This window comes from Carassius carassius, chromosome 2, assembly GCF_963082965.1.
Source record: "Carassius carassius chromosome 2, fCarCar2.1, whole genome shotgun sequence".
NCBI lineage: Eukaryota > Metazoa > Chordata > Actinopteri > Cypriniformes > Cyprinidae > Carassius > Carassius carassius.
The window spans coordinates 20998549-21021876 of NC_081756.1; the positions used below are offsets into that span (position 1 = coordinate 20998549).

General features: G+C 36.8%; 1 protein-coding gene across 1 annotated transcript; it reads left to right on the forward strand.

The window, feature by feature from the left end:
• The first annotated feature begins 67 nt into the window (after nucleotides 1-67).
• Nucleotides 68-21631, forward strand: LOC132106395 (sodium/hydrogen exchanger 5-like). The gene is given in 17 exon segments (XM_059512040.1): nucleotides 68-827; nucleotides 4134-4436; nucleotides 5431-5518; nucleotides 5520-5589; nucleotides 8322-8400; nucleotides 8495-8672; nucleotides 10096-10316; nucleotides 10685-10887; nucleotides 13529-13618; nucleotides 14678-14748; nucleotides 14859-14985; nucleotides 16351-16442; nucleotides 16624-16750; nucleotides 16973-17122; nucleotides 19006-19078; nucleotides 19173-19304; nucleotides 19404-21631. Coding segments are annotated over 17 exon segments (2898 nt in total). The 5' UTR covers nucleotides 68-484; the 3' UTR covers nucleotides 19955-21631.
• The last annotated feature ends 1697 nt before the right edge of the window (nucleotides 21632-23328 follow it).

Here is a 23328-nt window from a genome sequence, read left to right on the forward strand (position 1 = left end):
CTTCTGTTTTGTCCTCCTGGGGGCGCATGTGTCTTTATTTATTTATTTATTTATTTATTTATTGACAGCTACAATCACAATTTAGAGATATATTATTTAGAATATGCTGCGTAAATGGTTAAATCGACTTGTTGATTATTCTGTTATAGAAACCAATGTATTTCTCCATAATGCACTTTTTCGTGGCACGTAGATATAAGCAGATAATGCGAGTTTTTAATGCACTGTTTATTTTGCTGAGGATGATGGGTGACGGCCACTGCTCAGTATTATAGATCAGTGGTGACGGCTCTCGAATAAGAACCTCCTCGTGCACTACCGGATCACGTGTCCATATACAGGACCAGCTGCACCTTCGCGAGTTACTGGCAAGTGGAGTGTTGCTGTTGTAAACCGGTAACGGGGCGTCCTGCCGAGGGCTTGCCATCGCAACAGGAGTGTATAAAAGAAATGAAGATGACACGCCGTTAAACACGCAGGAAAGATGCGAGGCTTAAGTTTGCTCCTGTTCATAACTGTGGCTGGTGAAGCAACGACTGACCTTTTCGTGACCGTAGCATCACTCCCGCCAGAGCTGGAGGTAAGCGCTGCACCTGCCGGCACATCCCCCGTCGCCGCTTGCCATATTCCCGGAGAGTACGGACATCCCGGGATTGCGCTCGCGCGGTCTGAGGAGGAACCGGCGGTGCCGAGCACGGAGGACGGAGAGTCGTCTCATCAGCACGGAGGAGGAGGAGGTTACAAGATAGTGCAGTGGGAATGGAGCTACGTGAAGACACCTTACATTATAGCCAGCTGGCTCTTGGTGGCCAGTGTGGCGAAAATACGTAAGTTTTGTAATAATAATGTAAGTTTCGAATACTAGACGAGTTGTTTTGGCTGTGGTATAGACGCTACCGAGCTTTCTTAATCCGTTAGAATGTCGTTAAGAGAAAGTTGACCGTCTTGAGGACATGAATATGTGTAGTGCGTAGCCTACTTGGACGTCTTTAAACCGGTGCGTACCCTAATAAGCGCGAGCCACCTGCGCTTCCTTCCACTGGCAGACGCTGCTGGTTGCCATTACAACAAAGCCCATAAGTTTCCTCAAGGGCATTTTGATACTATAATAAAAATAGGGCTTTTAGCTGCACAGGAGATAATCATACTGCGTTAAAGAGACAGAACTCTACTTTGCGGTCAGTGATGGGTTTCTATTTGTACCTGTAATTTTCTTGATTTTTCTTTGCTATTGCAATCAGTGTTTATATTTCTGTGCCCCGTGAGATCACCGTGTTCCCGTCGACCCTGCGCCTTTCCAAAAGCTGCGTGCTCTGATTGGCTCTGCCTCTGACTCATCATCTCATCATTCATTTCCACCGTCGGTCTGTGTTCTGATGGCGATGCGAAGTTCGATTCTAGTCCGCGAATCGCTTCTTTCGAACTGTTTGTTATAAAGAGGTTCATAAAGCGATTCAGTTCTTCTTGTACGTTACCTCATGACATCATCATACGGTCCCTGGCGTGGCATATTGTTCTAAAACGTAGCCATGTAGCTACTGATTGCTTTTTATTACGCGTTTTTAATATTGATGTATACGGTATGTCGCAGTAGCTACATATTTTCCAATTTGAGTTTGTTGCAGACTTTTGAACACAAAAGGAGATATTTTGAAGAATGTATTATTTTTATTATTTCATATATGGAAGTCAATGGGTACCACCAACTGTTTGGTTCCAAGCATTTTTCAAAATATCTTTTGTGTTAAAAAAACTAAAATAAATACAAAAAATAACCTAAAATATATAGATGTGGATGGAACATCTTAAAGATATGTAAATGAAGACATACTTTTTATTTTTGGGTGAACTGCCCCTTTAAAACCAGCACTGTTTTGCATGTGTGTGAAATTATGAATAATACCATCAAGTTATTTCCAGTACTTTTAATTTGCAACATTTCTGCTATTTGATTAAAATCTCTTCACCAAAATCCACCAGTCAAATGCTTCTACAATCATCTTTTCTCAGCTCATTACAAATGAGAGTTTGCTGGAGAATTGTTTGATTTTGTGCTATTCGTGAATAAAGTTTGACCCCTCTTGACTCGATGTACATTTTGTGGTACACATTGTGTAGCTGATTCATGAAAATATGTGCATATAAAGTACATAAAGTACAAAATGCACTTCCTCCTGTATTTGCATGTGTGGGTTTCTCTCAGGCGTCCCTCCAGCTTGTATTTTTGGCTAAGACATGCAGTTATATCAGATCATTTAGTTCTGGTAGCTCAATCATCTGTTGCTCCATGATTCGATTGCCACAGTAACACCATCAAAATTAATTCGGAATATTTGTCTTGCATCTGAGATAGTAGCACTATCTGAACACCTGTGCACAATATTCAGCTGTCTTCAAGTGCTGAGTACACACAGTCTAACAGGTGTTAAGAAAACAGTACTGCATGTCACCTACAAAGCTGAAACTGTGGTTATTGACAATGTCCGCTCATTAGTTCAGCTACAGACAAAAAAAAAAACAATTAAACCATATTCGTATGTAGTGATGATTATGATCGGTCCTGTAACTTTCACAATCTCATTTATCAGTGTTCTGCATTCAGATCACACTCTACTTCTCAAACATCCGTACTTTCAGTTGTTGAGTTTGAGCACCATCCCGTTATACACACATTTTAATGTAATCATAGACCTGTTCTAATGTTAATAAAGATAGTTGTAATGGGATGGCACTCTCTCTGCCTGTCCCTGAAAATGAAGGGCGTCGGTTTAATTCGATTTATTATTCTTTCATTATGGCTGTAATTATATGTGGACTGATTATTAAAAGCTTATGACAAGTAATAATTTAAAAGCAGGAGATCTTGTGATAGAATTGATTTAGCAGTAGCAAGTGTCATGTTTACACATGAAGGTCTTTTCTATTACAAAAAAAGAGGTTGGAGTGCCACACAGGTGTGTCAGTATGAATGGAATGAATCTGTAGGAGGTCAGTGTGTGCCTTACTAATTTTTAATAAGCATTATTAATCAACATAATTTTCTGTAAAATATCCCCATCCTTTATACTGCCAAACTTTTTATAATCTGTTAAATTCCCCTTTGTCCATATAAACAGTACTTGTAGCTAATGTGAAGTATAGACTTACACCTCATGTTTCAGTGTCCTGATCCAGCCGACTTCTGATTCACGATTAAGAGGAAGTTATTGCAGTGTGATCGTTCCCCTCCTGATAATCACTTGTATGGCCATTTGATATGTCTGACTTGCAAATGGAAACTGGTCACACTGAATTTCCCATGGGAAATACTGTGATGAATTCTTGCAGCTGCTCCATTGAGTAAGGTACAATACATCTTACTGATGAAGTGAGTATGCAGACAGCGTTTGTTTGTTTGTGTATATGATACGCCTTTCTTAAGCTTTAGTATGAGAATGGTGTTTTTGTGACAGAATACTGGCACACTTACAGTCCCTCTGTGACTCACTATTTGTAAGGCATTGTACGTTAGAGTGGTGTTGAGTAACAATTCATTTGAAATCATGGTATGGAATTACAGCAGCCACAACTTATAAACTACTCCTTAATTCAGGCTTTTTTCTTCATGAAGCTTTTAGTGTTTTGCATGTTTTTTGGTTTGCTTTATTCTTTTGTGCATTCTTTTGCATTTTAATGCATTTTTATGCATTATGCATTCTTTTATGGGTGTTACATTGTTTATAAAATTGGCATGTGTGCATCTTGCAGCAATAAACTCTGATGAAAGTAAAGATTAACCACGTATCTATAACATCTATTACTATATCTGTTATAAAAATACACAAAATACATCACATACAAGCTTGGGAATGGTTATTATTTTGAACAAAAAGATACTGATTTTAAGATTTTTTCCCTTGAGATTGAATAATTCAAATATAAATGGCTAAAAGTCAAAGTACATGAATGCAGTGTACTGTATACATTATGGGCAAAATGCAATTAAAGTCAGTTTAAAAGGAATTACATTTTACAGCTATAGTGCCAATTCAGTAAAGCACATTTACTACTTTTACACTTTTAATGACACTGAATGACAACATCTCAACTTTTTTCCCCTCTGTTCTCTCTTTTCTCCACTCGGCGATCTTCAGTTTTCCACTTCTCTCAGCGTTTCACCACAGCGGTCCCAGAGAGCTGTATGCTGATTCTGCTGGGTCTGGTTCTGGGTGCAGTGGTTCTTATCGCCAGCAAGAAGCAGCCGTACCAACTGGACCCAGGACTTTTTTTCCTCTTTCTCCTGCCGACTATAGTCGGGGATGCTGGGTATTTTATGCCAGCACGGCTCTTTTTCGACAACTTGGGTGCCATTTTGATGTATGCTGTGGTAGGCACACTGTGGAACGCCTTCTGCACTGGATTCTGTCTCTGTGGAGTCAAGATGGCAGGAGGCATAGGTGAGCTAATATGGGGTGTCATTTCAAACTAATGGAACCAAATATGACACCTTTTAAATGATCATAAATCATACAGTGCTTTAGCCACGTACGCTTGTTTTGGAACTTTTTATTAAGATAAATTATGAGTGGGTAAGCATGTTAAAATAATAAACCTTGAATAATTTTTTGATTCCAGACATTTCCAGCACTGTTTGTTCATACATTGATTTTTATGTTTTTAGTTTAATTACGTTTCCTAAACCCTTTTCGGAAGTTAATTGACTCCCCCCTAGTGGACCCTGACCCCGGTTGCAAATCATTGTTTAATAAATACTGTAAGCTATTAAATAAGCTATTAGAGTCCTTTTGTTACTGTGATGTTACTTCAGTTGCTTATTTTGTTTATAAAATACTGACAACTGCAGTATGATAAAATATGGGGGGCAAATTCAATAAAGGATCCAGTTTATTAATAATAATCACCAGAGTTATCACAGAGGTTTTTAGTCTAAATACAGGCGATACAGTAGGTTTATTGATTGGACTTAATAATTAAACACAGGTCACATAGTGTGATTATATATAAATGTTTTTACATTTTTACAACTCATTCAAACATAGCTCTTCAGCGATGTTTCATATTGTGAGTTATGCTAAGTTTTGTTCAATAAAAGTCATCACTGCCTTATAATTGTTGACCCAAGTATCCCACATGATGAGATGTGGTGTAAGGATGTTTTAGATCTAAGAAAGCTAGTAAGTAGCCATTTAGCTGTTAGCTGCACATTTTTATCCAAGGCAACATACAGTACTCTTATCACAAGGACAGTCCCATTGGAGCATCATGGGGTCAAGTTTTTTGCTCAAGTGCACTATGGTGAATCCCATCTTACAATGTTTGAAACTACTAACACAGATCTTTAACTACTACACCACACCATTAAGGCTGTACTACAGTCAGTTTGGCTGTAATTATTGACTGCAGCTTGTATTTGTGTGTGTGTGTGTGCAGATGAAAAAGTGAATGCGGGTTTGATGGATTTCTTGTTGTTTGGCGCTCTGATCTCGGCTGTGGATCCTGTAGCTGTGATCGCTGTGCTGAGTCCATGTGAATGAGACACTCTTCATCATTGTCTTTGGCGAGTCACTGCTCAATGATGCTGTCACTGTGGTAAGTCAGTATGTCTCTTGTTTGCTTCAATCCCTAACTTATAAACATATTGCTTTTACTATGTAAGCTTGGGCAATGTGACTAACACAGAGAATAATGGTGAGCATGTGAGTGAGAAAATACACTACCAATCAAAAGTTTGAGGTCAGTAAGTTTTTTTTTATTTTTATTTTTTATAAAGTCTCTTATTCTCACCAAAACCATTACTCTAGACTTCAGTGTCACATAATCCTTTAGAAATTGTTTTAAGATGCTTATTTGCTGCTTCCTATTATTATCACTGTTGAAAACTGCTTAATATTTTTATATAAACCATAATAGTTTTTTTTCAGTATGCTTTGATGTGTAAAATGTTTAAAAGAACATAACTTATTGGAAATAAAAAATTTATGTAACAATAAAAAGGCTTTGCAGTTACTTTTGATAAGTTGAATGCATCCAAGCAGAAAAAATATATTAATTTGTTATAAAAAAAAAAAATCTATAGTACCATAGACACTCAATTCTGTCATAATTGATATTGGAGTGTTTTGACATATGTTGACCTACTTATTTTCGTGTGGACATTTGAAAGTTAAGGTTAGCTTAGGGATTTAAAAGGCTGAAGGAGAGCTCAAGGGACATGAGGAAAATCTCTGCATCCTTCTGTCCCTCTGTTGTTATGGTCACATTATTCCAGAACCCTCTGCTGTAGTGCTGACATGATTACGTTATAAAGCATAACCAAAAGTCATTTACTTTCTCTGGAGGAGCAAATCAATAGTAAATGACTTATGCTAAGACATTGCCACTGAATTATCCAAACCCTTTCCCTCTTTTCTTTGTATTTTTTATTTAATGACTCTTGGGACATACAGTAGCTACTGGTTAGAGATAAACTAATTTAGTATTACTTGTTTATTCTATATATTCTCGTTGGGATTAAATTTGATTCCAAATCAGCAGAGTATCAAGCTCTTGTTTGTGCAGTCTTGGGTTTGTGTTGACTGTATGCAAGTCTGTGCAAATGTTTAAGCATGGATGTAACCATCCATTCCAGAATGTCTTTCAGAAGATTATTTGTCTGGGTCTGCATGTTTTTGCTTGAATTCACAGGTTATGTGAGGAACAACAGTTCCAGACTTACTCTGTAAAGGTGTTGAATCATGTAGTGGAATAGTTTTCAGTTGCTGTGTTATATGTCAGTTGTGATTTTTATAAAAATGCATCCGACACTAAGGGTGAATCAAGGATTATGAATTACTAGATTGGACTGAGACAGAGACTATTATGCATGTTCAACTTTTTTCCACACAGAATGGTCTAAAATCAATATTGGCATTTTATTTTTATCCCTTAAATTGATAATTCACCATTTTTGGTGAATTTACTGCATTTACAGCATTCCAAAACTATGACTTTTTTTCTTCAGTGGGATATAGAAGATGATAATTAGATTTTTATTTTTGTCATATACAATGGAAGCCAGTTGGCACCATTTGTTTGTATTACCTACATTCTTCAAAATATCATATATTCCTCTTTTGTGTCTTGCAGAAGACAGAAAGTCATAAAGGTCTGTGAAAAAAATTATTACATAAATTATTTTCGGTGAACTGTCCCTTTTAATGGCATTAAATAACCATAAATAACCATAATAATTATCTTTTGTTATCTTAAAGAGCAGTTCATATGGTATTTCGAAGTGTCCTAATATTGTGTTGGAGTTCTCTACAACAGGTTAAATGCATCTCAGGTCAGAAAACACTGCAATTTTCTCAGAATATATATTTAATATTACAGTCAATTGCCAATGATTTCAAAACGATTCGTTTGAGCAAGTTCGGAGCAAACCCCTCCCTTCCACAAGCCTACTCTGCTCTGATTGGTCAGCTGGACAAGCCTGTTGTGATTGGCACAGAGAGGAGTCCTTGAGCCAGTTAGCCAGCACTACCATTGACAAAGCACCTTTACATAAAACAGTAATATAGTGCTCCAATCCATTCATATTATAATGACATAAAAAACAAAAACACCAATACAAGCGAATCGTGTCTAAATGTAAAAACTACTAACTATTATTAATCACCAAATTAGGAGTTTACTGAGGCAAAAGTTGTAGTTAATAGTTAGTTAATAATGCGAATTGGTTCCCAAAATAAAGAGTGACCAAAATGAGTATACTTTTATTTATTAAGGACACATAAAATGATCAAAACTGACAGTACTTTGACCTATCTATCCATCAAGGAATCCTGAAAAAGAATATATTACACTTTCCAAACAAATAAGCAGCACAACTGTTAACCGTTACCTAACCTAACCCAACATTGATAATAATAAGAAATGTTTCTTGAGCAGCTAATCAGCATATTAGAATGATTTCTGAAGGATCATGTGACAATGAAGATGAGTAATGGCTACTGAAAATTCAGCTTTAACTTCACAGGAATAAATGACATTTTCAGAGAGATTATAATAGAAAATAATTACTTTCGATCATACTAATATTTTATAATATTACTGTTTTTACAGTATTTTGATCATATACATGCAACCTTGGTGAACACCTGAGATTTCAAAAACATTAAAAAAATCTGACTGGCCCTAAATTTTTGAATGATGTTATTTGAAGGTATAGTGTGAAGTTTTTTATTTTATTTAAACTTTCAATGATTATTTTATTTTTATCATTTAGTTTTCCAAATTGGCAAGATAGTGTTGCAGGAATAAATTAGTAATTTTCTCCACAGGTCTTATACAAAGTGTACATATCCTTTGTGGAAGTGGGACCAGGAAATGTTTACACTGCAGACTATTTTAAAGGAATTGGTAAGTTCAAAATGTATAAATTGTTTCTTTTAGAGTGTAATATTTAAATGAGTTGATTATTTTTTATTCTCTATCTTACATGCAATGATTCCAGCATCCTTCTTCATTGTCAGTATTGGAGGGACTTTGGTCGGGCTCATCTTTGCCGTCATTCTGGCCTTTGTCACTCGTTTCACGAAGACAGTGCGCATCATAGAGCCACTGTTCATCTTCCTGTTGGTTTACCTGGCCTACCTGACGGCAGAACTCTTCTCTCTGTCAGCTATTCTATCGTGAGTGTTGCCACTCCTAGCATACTCATCTGAATAACTTGACTTATTCGAAAAGGAGTCTCTACATAGTAGTAAACTGCATCTTTATTAATGCTGTGACCATGAAATTTGTTTAGAAGACGAATAATACACAAAATTAAATATGACTGAAATTGTGAAATCCAGAAAGATTTGTGTGATCACAGGGCATAGAAAATATCATTAGATGAGTGTTCCCATCACGATAGAAAAAGCAGCTCTGTGATAATCTCTGTAGTGGCTGACATTTATAATGGTGAGAAGTTAAATGACAGTATTAAAGCAGAGATAGGGAATGCTTCATACCTAAGAGTACTACAGCAAACGAGAGAGAAATATAGGAGCATAATAAAGGAGAATGAAAACATAAATGATACACTGAATGAAAACTGGTTAGTTGTTTATGTGCGCTGTATGTCTGTGCACATGATGAGGAAAACATGATGTTGTTTATGAATATTTTCAATGCAAGTTTGAAGACTGTTTCAGATTGCTTTCAGAATATTTTTGTGCTGTCCCGTAAATCCCAGTAGTTTCTGGTGGGTCATAAATCACATAATGAGATTATGAGCAGAGGAATTAGATTATTAACCCAATTTAGTATTGCTTATTAGAACAGATTTTAAGATGCAGAGTCATGCTCGAATACAACATGCCTTAAGGACAGTAATTAGTACTACAAGATATAAAGTAATGATCTCTCTCACACGTAGTTAAAGTAAATGTATGGGATGAAATTAGACTCAAAATGATTAATAGATGCACGCAAAATGATCCATGTACTGCATACATTTTATAGATGTATCTTACTAACCACAATCAAATTGAAAGGCATTTGTTTGTGTAAGATACATGTATAAAATTGATGTAGTACATTGATATTTTTGCTTGCATCTATTGATTATTCTGAGTCTACATCCCATATAAATGCCTGTCTGTCTGATTTTGTAAGTATAAAGTAATGCAGTGCTTGGAGCGCCCCCTGATGGACAAGGGGGTATTGAGTTTGGATTGCAATAAAACATAGTAGGATTTAAGGTAATGTGTAACTGCATTATATAAATATGATCTCATCATTATAATTCTGCTCTTTTCATTGTTTCTGTGAGTAATGCAGAGTGACTCAAATAAAAAAACACAGCACTCTGAGCAAAGCGTAATTCCTGTCTGAAGCCCTAATTTGTGTATATAGAGTATACTGTACGTACGTATGGGGATATCTCATATATTTGTCTAAATGTAAACGTCACTCCAAAGGTACAAAGGTCTACACAATTTATATGAAGATTAACAACCACTCTGTTAAACTGTAAACTCAGTTATATGTATGTATTTATATGTTTTCTTTGGATGAAAATACATATATTGTATTCTATTGTCGTTATGCATTGTTGATTCATAACAGGATGACTTTCTGCGGCATTGGCTGCAACAAGTATGTGGAGGCCAATATATCCCAGAAGTCCCGGACCACCGTGAAGTACACCATGAAGACCCTGGCCAGCATTGCAGAGACGATCATCTTCATCTTTTTGGGTATCTCAGCTGTGGACAAGTCCAAATGGGCCTGGGACACTGGCCTTGTTGTCAGCACCCTCATATTTATTTTAGTCTTCAGGGCTGTGGGTGAGAGTTCGGTTCTATTCTATTCTATTCTATTTTAAACTATTCCTTTCTATACCATGATTAAAAAAAAACATGATAGTCACATTGTATTGTTGGTACTTTTTGGTTACTGAAGTCAAAAAAAAAAAAGAGAACTGTTAATTGAAACCCCTCACTCATAGTTTGTTCTGCTTCACAGTTAACTTTCACTTTGGATTTTCCTAAACCATGAAAGCTGAAAACACACCATGTACATTCATCTAGTTTTCATTGAACTTCTTTTGTCATTTATAATGGGTGGAGATGCTGAATTAATCTTGCACTAGACATTTACAAAGGCCTCAGCTCTAACAGTTAGCATATTTATTTGCTCAACATGTCATGTGCAGGTGTTGCGGGGCAGACCTGGTTCCTGAACTGGTTCAGGCTGGTTCCCCTGGAAAAGATCGATCAAGTGGTGATGTCATACGGCGGTCTCCGAGGTGCTGTGGCCTTTGCTCTCGTGGTACTTTTAGATAAAGAACATGTGAAGGCTAAAGACTACTTTGTGGCAACAACCATAGTTGTGGTTTTCTTCACAGTCATGTTTCAGGTAACTCTTTTACATATTTATTGTTTCTGTATTCTTGACTATTCATGTTTTCCCTCTCTTCTCACTTTTACAGAATCATTATGTGTTGATAAAAGTGTTTGTTTGTTTTCTGTTTTTCTTTCCTCAGGCTCTGAATTGTATTACTTATGTGTGTATGTATTCAATTCAATTCAAGTTTATTTGTATAGCGCTTTTTACAATACAAATCGTTACAAAGCAACTTTACAGAAAATTATGTTTCTACAATATTTAGTAGTAGCTTATAAGTGGTGACTGTCAGTTTGTGCACGTATGACAGGATTTTTAGAAAAACTAGAACAGCATCATCTCTTCTCAGGTTTTCTGGATCCAGACTGGAGCTTGTGTAAATCCTAGTTAAGGCAAAACATAGAAACAAATAGAGACATCTATTTGACATACATGTATGTGTGTGTTGTGAAGTGTGCAGGCAATTACCTTGCAGGGATGACATTTCTCGACCGCTGTGTCAAATTACTGTTATTTCCAAAGCTGCTCTGACATATAGATGCTAATTTTGATGAATGGAGTGATTTTGATGGTGCTGCCTATGTATCAGTGTGTTTGTGTGATGTGCCCATCTGGCCAGGCTTTTTACCTGATTCCAATCTCATCCATTATTTAAGGCTGGAGAATCTCTAGAGTGTTTATGCGTGTGTTGTCATATTGGTGTATCCAACATGCCACAGTAAATTTGACTGCTGGAATCATCTGGATATACTGCCAAATGTTGGTTAGGAGCTCATCTGTCAACAGATTCCACAAATATGCTGGTTAGACAAGTGTGCTTTTTTTCTTCTCCCCTGTAACAGGTAGTTGTGGATTCTTTTTGTATTAAAACATGAAATACATATACATAATATATAATATAAATTTTGACACTTTCAGTATGAGTATTATTGTTGAGGGTTTTTCCAGCAATTCTTTTTGCAGGATACATTGATTTGCTAGTATTGTAGGTGCCAATAAGGGTCTCACTGACTCATTCATTTAGACTATTCGTTCAAAAACAATGATTCATTCATGACCGAAGCAAGCGGCTGGCTGAATTTGACATCACATACTACTTATATTATCTCTATCATATTTAGATATGGTAGAAATAAAAATAGCAGTAGTATTTATTTAGTTATATGATATGATTCTGAATTCAGACACATTCTCTATGAGTGAGTCATTTGAATCATTCATTTAACCAATTCATTTGAAAACAGTTGCTGAATTCACAACCTCATTCTAGCAAACTACTATAACTTTTTTCCTTATTCAGTCATTTGTGGTCAAAATAGTAAGTGTACAAGTACAATTAAATACTTAACTTTCACTCAGGCAATTTTATTGTACTCATGACTATATTTATTTATTTATTTTGACATAGTATCTACAGTTTTCTACATTAAGTACAGTTTTTCAGTATGTTTAACAGCCCTGTCAGTCACTGAATATTTCACTGGGGTGGACGATATATCGGTAGATACGATTAACTATTAGAAATTTGTCAACCAGTAGAGATTTTGGACTATCATCTCTATCGTGGTCACGGAAACGTATTGTTTGCCCTTGTTTTTAAGCATTGCGATTTAAAAACAAGTGATTTTAAGCCATTTAAATGCAATCAGCAGTGAAAGAGAATGGTGTCAGAGATGCATTCACACATCTGCTTAAACACAGTAATTTAGGTCTTAAGTGAAAGCAAACAGTTGAGAAGGAGACACATGTGTAACAGTATATTGGATCCGGGCATCTCTTAAAGTGACAGCAGTCTAATATTCCTACTGTCTGACATTCATGTTAATTAAACAACAATCTCTCACTGACTAAATCACTTTTATAACTTTAATAAGAAGAAATATATATTTAATTTACACAATGAAGAATATGCAGTTTTTACTTTATACAATATAGCAATTCTTATTTATTTTTTCAACTTATTTTTTTGTCCTGTTGCTTGTAATTAGTTTCTTATTCTTATTTAATCGCTTACTGTTTATTTGTCTTCAGTGAGCTTTAGGTTTTATTTATTTTTATTTAGGCAAGTATTTTGTGTGTGTGTGTGTGTGTGTGTGTGTGTGTGTGTGTGTGTGTGTGTGTGTGAAATTGACACTGATGACAAGAATTATAAAATTTCTGTTATCAAATTTATATTATTATTATTTTTATTTTTTTTATCAAAAAGATCTTAATTAAAGCAAAAATAACTATATTGTGATATATATTGTTACCCCAAAATAAAATTACTCATATCGAGATATAAGATTTTGATAATATTGCCCACCCCTAATTTCACTAAAACAATTACAGTGTAGTTAATAAAAAATATATAATTAGTGTTCCTCTGACAAGCGTAACATTGATTAAGCTTGTGCTTCATTTAAAACCTCTTTCATTGGAAGAGCAAAAATACACAAAATATCTGGCAAATATATAAATATGAGTAAATCAGTATTTCAAAAAACAGCATGCTATAGTGTGATTCTGCTTAATTATGTAAAAAGTTTATTTAAAAGCCCCAAAATACTGACTTGGTGCTGCTTCTAGAAATATGAGCTCTGATATTTAGTTGAAAGTTTTGGAGGCTTCCTTCTGTCTGATTCGTTGACATTTTCCTAATCTTTCCTCCCAGGGTTTAACCATCAAGCCTTTAGTGAAATGGTTGAAAGTGCCTCGCAGCACAAACAGAAAACCAAACATTAACGAAGAGATCCACGAGCGTGTGAGTAAATATCACTCCCAATACTCTGGCTGTGAATCCTGCCTCTATTCTGTCTCTGTTTCTCTTCACCTGTCTCTCTCTGTCCTGTGGTGAAATGTGTGACCTTGCTATCTGTGCAGTGCTTGTGATCTGATGACTGAAACAGCAGCATTGTGACTGACAGACTGACGTTAGACTCTTACCTCCAATGAATTAATCATCAGAGCTCTTTTTTGCCTTTCCATAAATAGATGTGCACACATAGGCAGAGGTCACACAGTCCCTTGCCATTTACCTCATCCTCTTTCTTGAAGGCCTTACACAACCTGCTGCTGCATGCACACTGTGAGACTCACGGCTAAAGATAGACTGTAGTGTAGCTGAGCTGACAGAAGAGATACAAAATAATACAGGAGAGATTCAGAGAAAATAAAGGAGAATATAAGAGATATTTCTTAGAATCCAGTAGTTTCCCAAACTCTGAAGATTTAGAGTTGTGTTCACCTTATGTGCCAGAGAAACAAGCACACAGCTATCTTTAGAATTTAGTTTGAACTTCTTTTTTTTGTTCATGTTTTGTTAAGTTTTGCTTTGTTATTTTTATTTATTTATTATTTTTTCATAGTAGTGCTGTTTTTTTATGGCATCACTGTCAAAGAGTAAGCCGGACAAGTGGATTAACTTATTGTAGAGTTAACTTCATTAATCATGAGTATTATAATGTTTGAAGCGGATGCCATAACAAATGTCAGTAGACTTGTAAGATGTTAAAAGGAGTGGTTCATTCATAAATCCATTAACTCTTATCTTCATGCTGTGGACATACTGATATGAATTTGTGCCCAAGAAACAAAAAGAAAGTAATTAAAATATTGATATTAGCCCATAGTCATCGTCTCATCTCATTCACACATTGTGTTACAGTTACAGTCAGCAGATTTTCTCATCTCAAAATAGCCTTGGATGCTGACATGAAATAAATGAATAAATCAATCTAAATGCAGAGATGCAGATAATTCAAGTAAAATAGTCATTAATAACTTACAGAAGCACTGAACTTGTCTGTCCCTCTGTCTTCAGGCCTTTGACCACATTCTGACGGCTGTGGAGGACATTGCCGGATTGAATGGATACCATCATTGGAGAGACAAGTGAGCGGCACTTATACTGCATCTAGATCTATATTCTCATGATGAGAAATGTGCTCGGTCAAAATACAAGAGCTGAAAAGAATTAAGAATCATTGTATTTTATCCTTCAGGTGGGAGCAATTTGACAAGAACTATTTGAGCAAGCTGCTTTTGAGAAAGTCTGTGTACCATAAGAGTGAACTGTGGGAGGCCTATCAGAAAATCAACATCAGAGATGCCATCAGTGTCATTGATCAGGTAAAAGACTTCATGTGGCCGTTTATCAGGTAGACGGTTTGTCAGCATTACTTTTTCAGGTATTGCTTTTCTTGTTAAAAAGTTGTGAGTGCTGAGACGCTGCTGTCCTGAAAGGCTGTAATGTATGACTCTGTGGTTCTCACCATGACACTTTTCTGTAAGGTTTGTATGCTGTATTATTATTGTACTGAAATAGTGGACCACTAGATGGTGCTCACACTCAAAAATCAGTAGTAGGTAAAAACCTCACTGCTGTGCAATACAATTAAACTGCTAAAAAAACACTTCTGTTTTCATGTGTCCACTGTAAAATTGTTTCTTCATTCAGACTCACTAACAGTTGTGCATTATAGCCAAGATCTTCAATACATTTTCATTTCTAACTTTTTTGAATGAACATTAACTATTAGTAATGTTAGTTTATGTTATGGTAGTTACTGTTCTTAATAAAAGTTATACTAGAGTTTTTTTATGCTGGGGGGTCTCTGGGTTGGATGAGAGTCTTGTTGGGGGTCCTTGGGCCTTTAAAGGCTGAAAGCCCCTGGATTATGGCATTGAGCAGAGGAAGCACTGAGACTGTTTCTTAGGCTTGTCGTTTGAAGAGCAGAGGATAATTCCTCTCTTTGTTAGTTACCCTGACGCCACTGTGTCTCTGCCAATACTGGTCCTTTGTAGGCATCTGATACCTGTCAGCTGCAACATCAAACGTATCTACAAAAATACTCAGATACAGAGAGAGATTGAAAGAGGAAAGAAAACGACGGGCTTCCAGTAGAGTGGTGTAAAAATATTTTAATATGAATGTATAAAAATGAACGTTGTAATTGTTACACATTTCCCACTCGATTCTTTTAAGTTGGTTACAGTTTGTCCTTAGTCATGTTAGATGTGTAGAACACATGGAACATAAGTCATGCAGGACTTTTGTCCTCCAGTGCGATCATTTCCTGTACCCTTGAGTTTCATAGAGCTTGGCTTCCTGAGAGGAGTTAGCAAGCTAATATTAGCACAAGATTGAAAGATAGAGAAACCTCTTTTCTCTTTTGGACTACTACGTGAAAGAGGCACAGAATCACTCTTTTAATTTGTCCAGGGAAAAAAACTAAATGTATCAACGAAAATGTTTTTCTAATTAAAAAATATATATTTTACTGTCCTTTTGTATATAAGTCACATTTCTGCATGTCTTTCCCACAGGTTTGTACTTGCTTACTGTATATATATTTTCATGTATATGTTTCTATGTTAGAGTGCAGAAACAGACTGTGACACTGTATGTGTCAGCCAATCAGAATCAAGCATAGCATTTAGTATTTGAAGTATATAGTATTTGAATTCGAGGGAATTTCTCTGTCTTTCTCTCAGGGTGGGAATGTGTTGACCTCTGCTAGACTCTCTCTGCCTTCCATGGCTAGCAGAACCTCTTTTCCAGAGTTCACAAATGTTACCAACTACCTGTGAGTATTTTTTTTTTTTTTATCGTTGATTTATTTTCAGATCTTTTTGAATGTGTGTTAGTGTGTGTAGACAGTGTGTGCAGGGGCAGAGGAAGACATTTTGTGCATATCTGTGGTGTAAGTATACATGTGTTTACATGCATGTTGGTTCCTGTCTGTGTCTATCTGTGTGATCCCTCAGGAGAGAGAATGGCAGTGGAGTGTGTCTAGACCTCCAGGTGATTGACACAGTGCCAGGAGCCAAAATAGAGGAAGAGCTTGAGACACATCATGTTCTTGCTGAAAACCTCTACAAACCCAGGAGACAGGTACAGTTCCGGCCACACACACACACACACACACACACACACACACACACACACACACACACACACACACACACAGACACACACACACACACACACACACACATACTCACTCTTACCCTCTCACTGTGACGAGCTCTGAAACATTATATTGCATCAGTGAAATGTGTGACACCTTGTATATTGTTTTTGCTTCTGTTGACCTCTCCTTCTTTATTCCTGCAGTACCAGTCTCACTATAGTCGGCACTTCATGACAGTGGGTGAAAAAGAGAGACAGGACAGGGAGGTGTTCCAGAGGAATATGCACAACCGTCTGGAGTCCTTTAAATCCACTCGCTACAAGCGCCACAAGAAGGACCGCAGTCAGAAAAAGGCAAGAGCTCCAAACTGCAGAAAAACACACTTAAGTTGAGTTAGGCGGACATGAGGGAGGCCAAGGTATGCTAAGACAAACATGTATGCGTGTGTGGTGTGTGTCAAATCAAGTCACCTTTATTTATATAGCGCTTTAAACAAAACAGATTGTGTCAAAACAACTGAACAACATTAAATAGGAAAACAGTGTGTCAATAATGCAAAATGAAAGTTAAAGGCAGTTCATTGTTGAATTCAGTGATGTCATTATTCAGCTCAGTTCAGTTTAAATAGTATCTTTGCAATCAAGTCAATGATACCGCTGTAAATGAAGTGTCCCCAACTAAGCAAGCCAGAACCGAAACTCCATCGATGACAGAAAGGAGAAAAAAACCTTGGGAGAAACCAGGCTCAGTTGGGGGGCCAGTTCTCCTCTGACCAGACGAAACCAGTAGTTCAATTCCAGGCTTCAGCAAAGTCAGATTGTGCAGAAGAATCATCTGTTTCCTGTGGTCTTGTCCTGGTGGTCCTCTGAGACAAGGTCTTCACAGGGGATCTGTATCTGGAGCTCTAGTTGTCCTGGTCTCCGCTGTCTTTCAGGGATGTAGAGGTCCTTTCTAGGTGCTGATCCACCATCTGGTCTGGATAAGTTTTGGATCCGGGTGACTGCAGTGACACTCTGATCTGGATACAGACTGGATCTGGTGGCTACGGTGACCTCGGACTAATATTAGCGTAGATGCCATTCTTCTAATGATGTAGCAAGTACATCGGGTGTTATGGGAAGTGTTCCTGGTTCCGGTTTTCCTAATTAATGAAGTCTAAAAATCATTTAACGGATTTGGATATTAAAAGCATATTAGTATGTTACTGTATGTGTAACACAGGTTAAAGAGATGGGTCTTTAATCTAGATTTAAACTGCAAGACTGTGTCTGCCTCCCGAACAATGTTAGGTAGGTTATTCCAGAGTTTTGGCGCCAAATAGGAAAAGGATCTGCCGCCCGCAGTTAATTTTGATATTCTAGGTATTATCAAGTTGCCAGAGTTTTGAGAATGAAGCGGACGTGAAGGACTTTAATGTAACAAGAGCTCATTCAAATACTGAGGTGCTAAACCATTCAGCGCTTTATAAGTAATAAGCAAGATTTTAAAATCTATACAATGTTTAATAGGGAGCCAGTGCAGTGTTGACAGAACCGAGCTAATATGGTCATTGGTGTGTTTGTGTAAGGTCAGTTGCCCGAAGGCAATGTAGAGACAAGGTTAATGTTTGTAGTTACTGGCATATATCATGAGCAATGACTTGCTAATGTGTGTGTGTCTGTGAATGTGCAAGCGCATAATATTAAAAGAGTGAAAGTGGGAGGGAATGTTGCAACAGTTCTTCACTATTAATGCTTTTATTCAGCAAGCATGTATTAAATCTATCAAAAGTGACAGATATAAAGATATAATGTTTAATCAAAAGATTGATATTCCAAATAAATGCTGTTCTTTTGAACTTTCTATTCATAGAAGAATCCTTAAAAATGTTTCATGTTTTCCACAAAAATATTAAGTAGCACAAGTGTTTAGAACATTAATATTGATGTTTCTTAATCACCACCTCAGCAAATTAAAATTATTTCTGAAGGATCATGTCACACTAAAGACTGTAGTAATGGCTACTGATAATTTAGTTTTGCCATTGTAAGAATAAATTACATGAAAATATTTAATAAAAAATAAAAAATATTAATATGTTTTATTAAATTAAAGCAGCCTTGGTGAGCAAAATAGATTTCTTTCAAAAATATTTAAAAGAATATTCCATATGCATGCATAGTGTATTCCTCTGAAAAGTTTACTTTATTTGTTCTCCCACCCTCTCTTTTTAAATATTGATAATATTATTTTACAGCATAAAGGGTCAGATGCTAAAGAGCAAGACACCAGTGACAAACCACGCCGAAATGTCAGCTGGCAGGACAGAGGTTGGTTGCCAAATTAACTGTTGAGCTTTGTCCTGCCACTTTAAATTCCCAGTGCATTGTGGGTAACATGTTTTTGCATGTGTCTTGATTTCAGACCCAGTTGTGGTTCCAATGGCGCCTGAGGAGGATAAACATGATCCTTCTGAACCAGATAAAGATGAGGATGTAGGCATCACTTTTGTGGCTCGCAAAGCCCCAGAAACACCAAAGGAGAGACCAAAATCAGGTGAGATATGAACACAATTTTGGTAAGAAAGTATGAGAACTGATTGTTTCCTATTCCCAACAACTCTGTATCTTCTAGTGTTTCTTTCTGTTCTTTCAGTACCAGCTGCACTGGATGCTTGTCAGAGCCCGGTCGCAGCCCCTCCATCGCCAACATGTGGAGAGAAAAACCTGCCGTGGAAATGTGGTATGGGTTCCCTCCCTCCCTGTGTGTCTGTGGAGGCAACTAAAATTATCCCTTTAGACCTGCAGCAAGCTTGGAACCAGAGCATCTCCTCTCTGGAGAGCCTGGCTTCTCCTCCAGAGCCTCAGCACCCACGTGTTAGCGCCCTCTCGAGGCTGGGAGGACCTGTGCGGACCCCTGCAAAGGGAAAAAGTGGTGGTGGTGTTCGTGCAGGATCAGGAAGTAATACAGGTTCCCCAAGTTCAGGGCAGTTCAAGTTCCCTACAGCGAAGGAGGAAGAGGAGGAAGGTGCCCTCTCGCAGCAGCAACAGGAAATGCAGGCCCTAATGTCTTCTTTGACACCGACGCCGCCACCTGCCACGCAGTCTGCCGGAAAGAGAAGGAATCCTTGTGTTTATCTTAGAAGTCTAGTGACAGTGCCATCTTCTGGTGGGGAGCCACAAAGCAGGAGGCCGACCCAATTGTAAAAATTATCTCCTTCCTGTTTTATCTTTTTATGACCCTCGATCATCTTACATTTACCTTCTTAGGCCAGACTTATATAAGTCAGTAAATTCCTTTCTAAGAGACTATTAATTTGTTGTGCTTTTTTTTAATTCTAATAGGTTACATGGGTTGGTAGAGTTAGCAGAGGGTCCATTTTCTTTGTGTACACACCTTATATATACTATTATTATATACCTTTGCATATGCGGTTGTCAAAATGTACAACTATTGAACATGTATAAGGCTAAACCACATTCCAAAGGCCTACTGGGTGTGTCTGTCAAACTGTCCTCCCTTAATCATTCACTCACATGAATCACTTCATGGTTACTCTTAACTTCACAGTGTACATCTTCAATCAGCCTGTCCATCTTAAAACAAGAATGAGTACCGAGGACTTCCCTTTTCAGACTGGGATGACAAAGTAACACATTTTCTTACACCAAATCACAGAAAGCACATCAGGTTAGGGCCACATGTCTTCAGGCTCTAAAATATGCATAACAAATCCACACCCTCAACTTTGGGTGACAAATAACCCATTGTCACCAGGACCATTTATGCTGTGTACAGGATATTTATAAGTTTCTATGCAGCACATGACCTCTTCTCTGTTTTTGAGTTTAGCAAAAAAAAAAAAGCAAGGTGTCTTAATTTATTTTCTATTTATGTATCATCTACATGCCTTTTATGCTTTTTCTTTCTGAATAACAAGGTTTTGTGAATCTGCATTTTAATGTACAAGATATGCATAGCTGTTTTAATAACAAAAGTGGATGATGTTAATGTTTATTTTTCAATTTTTGCCCATCATTACTTAATATTTATAATCATGAATAATTAATTATGGATCATCAGAATTGTATGTGCTTAATCAGTAGTAGAGGCCTGGAAACTGTCGCTGTGTAAATCTTGTACCTAATAACACTACAGGTCCGATGTGATGCAAAGAGTCTACAGTAATAATTTACAGAGAATGCACAGACTCATCTATTTAATCTAATGCACTTATTTTAATGAGGTTTAGCTTAATCAGCCGTATGCAGGCACAATGACTTGAGATGGATATAAATTTTGTTTTCTAAAATTGCTTTTAATATGTCTGACAATGACTAAAGAATACCAACATATTTATGTTAACTCTAAGTCAGTTGCTCTATACCAAATGTCTTCATTCTTTAATGTTCTTATTGTTCCATGCAATGGAATAGAATTTAGGTTTTGCACTTTATAGTGAAAGCCATTTTAGCCCAGTTGTACCTATAGTGCTGTTGAACCTGCTTTCCCATAGTTTTGTATTGCTGTGTAATTCTATGTATGTACTGATGATTGGAGTGCCTTGAGAGGGACGTGCTAGATGTTGAGAAAGAGGCCTTGTTGATCTATTGTGCCTGTAAACAGTATGGAGTGGCTCAGTGCTACTGTCTTACCTGAACTTGTCGTGTTAGCAGAAATATTACCCCAGTCATTTGACCCCATAGAAATTGAATTGGAATTAAATAATATACCCATTTAATTCAAGTGGAATTTTATGCTCTTTTATCCCATATGTGTTTATTTTTGTTGGCATCTATATTAGGTACCTGTGCGCCAAATATTGACTTTTAATAGCTTCCTGGAATAAAGTTAACATAAGAGAGGACAACGCGTTTTAATTACCCCAGTGTTTGTCTCGTCATTTCATATTAATTTATCTTTTCAATGTTTAGACAAAAACATATTTATATATTCCAGTCTGTGTCATATTAAGCTGGTCTCAGCTGGTTTTTCATCTGTTTTAGGCAGATCCTCCGGAGGCCCAGTGAAGGGAACCTTTCGGTGAATAATGAAATTAAAGCCCCCCTTCAACCCAGGAGTCCCTGTGGTTTAGGCAGGGCTTCCCTAGACTGTTTTCAAAAGACTACAGCGCATTTATGTGCTAATGTGCCATTTTCTCTTCCTCAAGCCCTGAAACAGATCTCAGTCAGCGATGAAGTCACTGGCGAGAGAACAAAAGTTAGATTTGAATGTGGAGACTTTAAACTGATTCCACCTAGTGATTTTTCCCTCCTGACTAAATATCAGGGTTTTATGTTGTGTACCCCCCAGAAGTAATCTTAAGATTTCTCTAGTCATGTTTATAAATAACTGCTTTATGGGAACTTTAGGCTTTGTTGAGTTCTAGAAATTAAATTACAAATGTAATTCATCTGATAGCATCCAGCAGATATACAACCACCACATGAGAATTCTGTCTATAGTTTTCTGTTTCTTTCCTTAACTGTCATTTTCCTGAGCCAACAAATGTCAATTCCATCTCATATTATATTATTTATTCAGCTTGAAAACATTCTTTAATAGAATGTTAGTCACTAGTGAAAATCAGTGATATTTAAAAAAATGTTTGCAATTAAATATCAAATTTCCCTGTGTTTTTAATGATAAATTCATAGTTAGCATAGTTTTGCAGTAATTTGGCAAACTTGCAATAACACACAATAAAACAAACTTACAATAACGCACGATAATGTGTCATATTTCAAATCAGTAGGCAGTAATCTTAGAAAAGATTTTGGGGTAAAAACTCATTTTCAAAATTTTAATTTCCACTCTCCTTTTAGCTTATAGTTATAATATAATATTTAATTGTGATGTTGCAATGGCATACCAGGCAGGGTTGTTCTTAATCATTCTCTCAAGGCTTATTACGGGGCAATATTTAATAAACAAAAATGGCATCAGAAGTATAAAGGATAAAGGACACTAATACTTCAAAAAATACTTCAAACGTACAAATAAAATATATATTTAAAAAAATAATCAGCATATAAATTCTTCCGCCAAGTAATATAGGTCGCTTGGGAAGCATTAGGTTGGTCTACTTGGCGCATTAATATTGCGACAACTGCTTAGAACGTGCATTATCCAATCGGAATGTAGAGTCAGAACCATCTGTTGAACTATAAATATGTAACGTTTTAAACCAAACCAACATGGTTTTAATCGTTAACTGACAATGTAGCTAGTTGGGATTACAGACGTTTCACTTGTTTTGGATATCAGTCAACTTGTCGACTTCTGTTTACCGTGTCACCTCAGGTAACGTTACAGTCATCGTGGTCAAATCCACAAAAATGAGCAAAATAAATATGCGTCGTATTGATTAACCTGCAAAGACTGAACTCTCAAATTTAAATGGTTAGTTTATGCTTTTTTTCACAAACACTTGTTGCTCGCATTGCTCAGTGGACCATTCCTTCCTTCAGCCAACCGTTAAGCCGTAAAATTGTGAGATCACGTGACGGACGGTTCTCTTGTCCGACCGAACCGATTCGGTAAGATTCTGATTGGCCAACACTAGTGAGTAGAATACGTA